Source organism: Argiope bruennichi, chromosome X1 (assembly GCF_947563725.1).
Source record: "Argiope bruennichi chromosome X1, qqArgBrue1.1, whole genome shotgun sequence".
Taxonomy (NCBI): domain Eukaryota; kingdom Metazoa; phylum Arthropoda; class Arachnida; order Araneae; family Araneidae; genus Argiope; species Argiope bruennichi.
The window spans coordinates 15884657-15890355 of record NC_079162.1 but is presented as its reverse complement, the minus strand read 5'-3'; the positions used below and the strand labels follow the sequence as shown (position 1 = coordinate 15890355).

Sequence of the window (5699 nt, the reverse complement as noted above, 5' to 3'; positions counted from 1 at the left end):
TAGATATAAATGCAGTGGTTGCGAGAGAGGCTTGTGTTTCGGCTTGTCCTCCACATCTATGGTTAGTTGATTAGAGTTTGATGTGTTGTGTAAGTGGTTTATTTTAATGTTAATGTTTTACGCATTTTATTAAAGGAGTTTAATTATATTTTGAGTGTAATGAGTTAGTTTCTTATCATATTTTGGTGCATCGGTCGCGAAGGATTTAGTGATTTGTTTATTGGTGTTTAAAATGAGTGTAGACGAGTCAGTTGAGAGAAATAGAAAAAATAGAGGTGTAGTGAGAGCGGCAGTTACGAATGTTATTAAAAGTGTGGAAGTGGAATTTGCGAGGGAAGTACCGGACATTGAAGTCTTGCGGGATAAACTGGAAATTTTGATCAAAAGAGAGGCGGAGCTACAGACGTTGGATGAAAGACTTAATGGGCAAATTAAATTGATAGAATTGGAAAAGGAGGTACAACAGGAATTGGAATATAGTGATTCGATTATTAGATGCAAGGGTAAAATCCAGAGATTTATTGAAAAAATTAAGTGTAGTAGTGGGAATGCGGCTGTACTTGCTCGACACGTTAATAGTACAAAGTTGCCTAAAGTTGCTTTAGATATGTTTGATGGTAATATTAAAAAATTTCAGGAATTTTGGCCATCGTTTGAGGCGGCTGTGCATGATAATGCTTCTTTATCGAAGGTTGAAAAGTTTAATTATTTAAGATCATTATTGATGGGCGGTGCGGCTAGGGCAATTTCTGGATTAACTTTAACTAATGAAAATTATGATAAAGCCGTTGAGATCCTAAAAGATAGGTTTGGGCAGAGACATGCCGTGATCTCAGCTTATATGAACACGCTTTTATCATTACAGCCTGTTAGGAGGATAAATAACACCGCGGGGTTGCGTAATCTCTACGATGAAATTAACAACAGCATAAGAAGTTTAGAGTCGTTGGGAATTGATATAGATTCGTACGGTAACTTATTGTATCCGATTCTAGATAGATGCATACCTGTTGAATTGATGTTGTTGTTTAATAGAAGTCAGGTTGAAAGGAAGGTGAGGGAGCCAGTGGTATCCGATTTGTTGGATTTTTTGAAGGGAGAGATAGAGGCACGCGAAAGATCTTTTTCGGAACGTACAGAGTTGTTGATTCCTGTTACCAAAAGTAATTTATCTCCTTTTAAGAAAACCCAATCTTCATCCTTTAGTAGAGGTGTGTCTTCTGCGGCAACGTTAGGCGTATCAATAAATAAATTTTGCGATTTTTGTCCGAAGGAAACTCATAGAAATGAAGATTGTAAATTAAGCGTGCAAGATAAATATAAGTCACTTTATGATCAATACAAGTGTAGGAGATGTTTCCGTAAAGGTCATAAAAAGTTTTGTTATGTAAAGGGTATAAAATGTAAAACCTGTGGATCACAATCCCACTTGGAGTACTTGTGTGAAAGAGGTCAGAGACCAAGTAAAAGCGGTAGTGTTGAAGGATCTTCCAATGAGTCCAAAGACGTAGGTGTTAATTCATTGTTTCGAGAGTCAATGATCAATACTGAAAAACGGCATAATATATATTACCAAACAGCTAGAGCCGATGTAGTGGGTTCAAATAAAATCGCTCGAGGGATTAGAATTTTAATTGACAGCGGTTCCGAAGCTAGCTTTCTTTTAGAAAGTATTGCAGAGGAAATTGGATTACCTACTGTGTCAGTTGAGAAACTTAAAATTCACACTTTTGGGTCTCAATCACCCCACTTGAGAGAATTAAAGCGGAAGAAAGCTTTATTGAAAAGCCCTATTAGTGATTCTCATTTAGAATGCAATATTCTGGTGATAGACAAAATTGTTGGCCCAGATTTAATTCGAAGCCCTTCGGAAGGTATTGTATCGGTTTTGAGACAAGAGGGATTTGTTTTGTCTGACCAGGGTGGTGAGGAGACAGAGATAGGCCTTTTGATTGGAAATGACTTAATAAATAAGGTTTTAACGGGGAAAACTCGCAGACTTTCAGAATTTTTGATGTTATACGAGACCATATTTGGCTGGGCAATTAATGGAAGCTCTGGACGAGACGACGTTTTAAATTGCACTTTAAGTATGTATACTAGAGTTGAGTGCTGTGAGGAGGAAAAGTTATCAGATTTGTTGTATAATTGGTTTCAATTAGAAAGTCTAGGAATTAGCGATTCGCCTTCAGGGAGGAGTGAAAGCGACGAAAAAATAATTCAGAGGTTTGAGGAAAACTTGCGTTTTGAGAATGGCCGTTACGTTACGGGTCTCCTGTGGAAGCGCGATCCAGTGGATTTGAAGGACAATTTTCATTTGGCTAAACGGCAGTTTGATAGATTGCAAAGAGAATTGGACAGTGATGGCTTTATTCGTAACCAGTTCGAGGAAATAATTAAGTTCCAGAGGGAAAATAATATAGTCGAGGATTGTGCCGAAGGTGACGCGGGATACTTCATGCCTTATCGGAGCGTGGTCAGGAAAGATAAAAGCACTACACAGGTTCGATTGGTATTTAATTGTTCAAGTTCCAAGAGAGGCGATTTATCATTAAATGATTATTTGGAACAAGGCCCTAATTTGAATCCCAGTCTATTGGATGTCCTTTTGAAATTTAGAATATTTGAAATAGTTTTTTGTGGAGATATAGAAAAGGCTTTTTTGATGATTGGAGTGGCTGAACAAGATCGTCGTTATTTAAGGTTTTTGTGGCATACGAATGATAAAGACCGAGAATATGTGGTGTTGCAAATGAGTCGCGTTTTATTTGGAAGTAGATGCTCACCATTTTTGTTGCGAGCCACAATCAGATATCATGTCAGAAAATATCTCGAAAGATACCCGGATTGTGTCGACATGTTGGACAACGCATTATATGCTGATGACTTGTGTTACGGCGCTGAGACGGTTCAAAAAGCTTTCAGTTTGTCTTCAGGTGCAGTTACTATCTTGAAAGATGCAGGGTTTAACTTGAGAAAGCTATGCACGAATTCTAAGGAGTTGCGGACATTGTGGATTCAAAATGGATTAAGTGATGGTGTTGGGTCTGAGCAAGATTCCAAGTTGAAGGTTTTGGGTTTAGTGTGGGATTTAAAGGAGGATTGTTTGGGGGTTGATGTTGTGCCTTTGTTGAATAGCTTGGAGTCGGTAAGGAATACAAAGCGGTCTGTGTTGAGTGTTGTTGCTAGGGTGTTCGATCCTTTGGGTTTTATTAGTCCGTTTGTTGTGCGTGTTAAGAAACTTGTGCAGGAAATTTGGGAAAGAGGTATTGATTGGGACTCAGAGTTGCCAGATGATTTGAGAAATAAGTGGGAGAGGTGGTGTTGTGAAGTAGGTTGTTTGTCTGACGTGCGAATAGATAGATGTTGCTTTTCTAACTGGGATAGGGATGCTGGTAGAATGGAGATGCACATATTTTGTGACGCGTCGCAGGTTGCATATGGAGCAGTTGCTTATTTTCGGTGGGAAACTTCATCGGGTGAGGTTGGAGCGTACTTTGTCATGGCGAAAAGTAGATTGGCACCGTTGAAAAAATTGAGTTTACCTAGATTAGAGTTGATGGGAGCGTTGGTTGGTGCTAGATTGTGTAAACATTTATCGGTGGTTTTTAAGAATTGGGTGAAAAGAGTTGTTATGTGGACGGATTCTGAGATTTGTTTGCATTGGATTAAGAGTTCAGCGGTGGAATGGAAACAGTTTGTGGCAAATAGAGTCGTTGAAATTCAGAATTGTGCAGTTCCTGATAGGTGGTTCCATTGCCCAGGTGTGGAGAACCCAGCTGATCGGTTGACCAGAGGAGTGTCGGCGAGATCACTAAAAGACGATGATATGTGGTGGAGTGGACCTCCATGGTTGAAAGCACCACAGAGCGACTGGCCTCAACAGAAACTCAGAGTTCAAGACGAGAGTATACCTGAGAAAAAGATCGTTGTACACACTACGATTGTTAAAGATGATCCATTGATTGACATTTCCAGATTTAGTAGTCTTAACAAGCTTCTGAGAGTTACTGCCTATGTGTTGCGGTTTCTTGGGAAACTTAGAGGAAGAAGCAGTCAGAGAGGTCCGGTGGTGGCGGCGGAGATCAGCGAAGCAGAAGAATTTTGGGTGAAGCAAGTTCAACGTGAACACTTTGATCCTGAAATAACTCGTCTCAACCGAGGTCAACAGATTCTCGCTAGTTCACGAATATGGAGTCTTGCTCCCTATCTGCAGGACGGTCTTCTTCGTGTAAAAGGACGTTTAGAACAGAGCGAGTTGACGCAGGAAGAAAAGCACCCAATACTTCTGCCCAAGTCCAAATATACCGATCTCTTGATACTACATGAACACAATCGAGGGTTTCATTTGGGTGTGATAGCTACTTTATCCAGAGTAAGGGAAAGATTCTGGATACCAAGAGGTCGACAATCGGTGAAAAGTGTTCTAAAGAGTTGTCTTGTGTGCCGCAAATACAATGCAAAACCTGCAAGACAACAGACGGGACAATTGCCCAAAGACAGGATAGTTGCTTGCCCTCCGTTCACTACTGTAGGTACAGATTTTACAGGATCTATAACTGTGAAGACTACCTCAGGTGCTCTACAGAAGGTGTATATTGTGCTTTTCACATGTGCTGTGACTCGAGCAGTTCACCTTGAAGTGGTTTCTAATATGAGCGTTAGAAGTTTCATTCTATCGTTGCGCCGGTTTATGGCTCGAAGAGGTGGCGTAAAGATATTTTATTCTGATAACGCTAAGACTTTTCGAAGCTCATGTGAAATCCTTAAGCAGTTCAAAAACATAATAAGACAGCCCGAGCTGAAGAGTTTTATTGCTTCTGAAGGTATATCCTGGAAGTTTATTCCGGAGCGTTCTCCATGGTGGGGAGGCTTCTGGGAACGATTGATGCGAAGTATTAAAGAACCACTGAGAAAGACGCTAGGAAGAGCATTGTTGACTTTGGAGGAATTGTCAACTGTCCTTACAGAGGTGGAATGCGTGATCAACAATCGACCGATTACGTACGAAAGTGATGAGTTGGATGAACCAAGAGCACTTGCGCCTTCACATTTCTTGCTTCCTGGACGGCGAGAACCTGGACTTGTACCAGAATATTTTTGGACTTGTTTGAATCTGCATCGGATCGTATGACCTTGAGCAGACGTAAACTTTTCCAGACTAGACTTTTGAAGGAACTTTGGCTTAAATGGAAGGAACAGTATTTGTTAATGCTAAAGAGTGCGCATAATCTTGCGAATCCATCGTCTTACCAAAATCTAAAAATTGGAGATATCGTCTTGGTTGAAGGTGCATCTAAATCAAAATTGCTCTGGGAGATGGGAGTGATACAAGAGCTAATCATGGGAAGAGATGGACTTGTGCGAGCATGCATAGTGAAAACGTCAAAGGGTAAATTGAGAAGATCAGTCCAGTTGTTGTACCCTTTAGAAATGTAGTATTTAAATTTCAGTTGATTTGTTTGTTGTGAATTGTGCTCTATTATTATTGCATATATTTGTGTAGTTGGTTTTATGTATTGTTTACTTATATTTCGTTTGTGTAAAAAAATTTAATTGAATGTTGTTAATATTTATGTGAAATTTAATTCTGAATGTATCTTGTAGAGGAAAGTGTACACTGTCATGTACAGGTGGGGAGGATGTTGAGAAATGAGCCACTAGAGCGCATCACTTGGCACGCTAGAGGGCGCTGCTGT

At 40.0% G+C, this 5699-nt stretch overlaps 1 protein-coding gene across 1 annotated transcript; it reads left to right on the top strand.

Annotated features, from left to right (window-relative positions):
• The first annotated feature begins 232 nt into the window (after positions 1 to 232).
• On the top strand, positions 233 to 5134 carry LOC129958504 (uncharacterized). The gene has a single exon (XM_056071028.1). The coding sequence runs from the start codon at positions 233 to 235 to the stop codon at positions 5132 to 5134; it is 4902 nt and encodes a 1633-aa protein (XP_055927003.1).
• Positions 5135 to 5699: the final 565 nt, after the last annotated feature.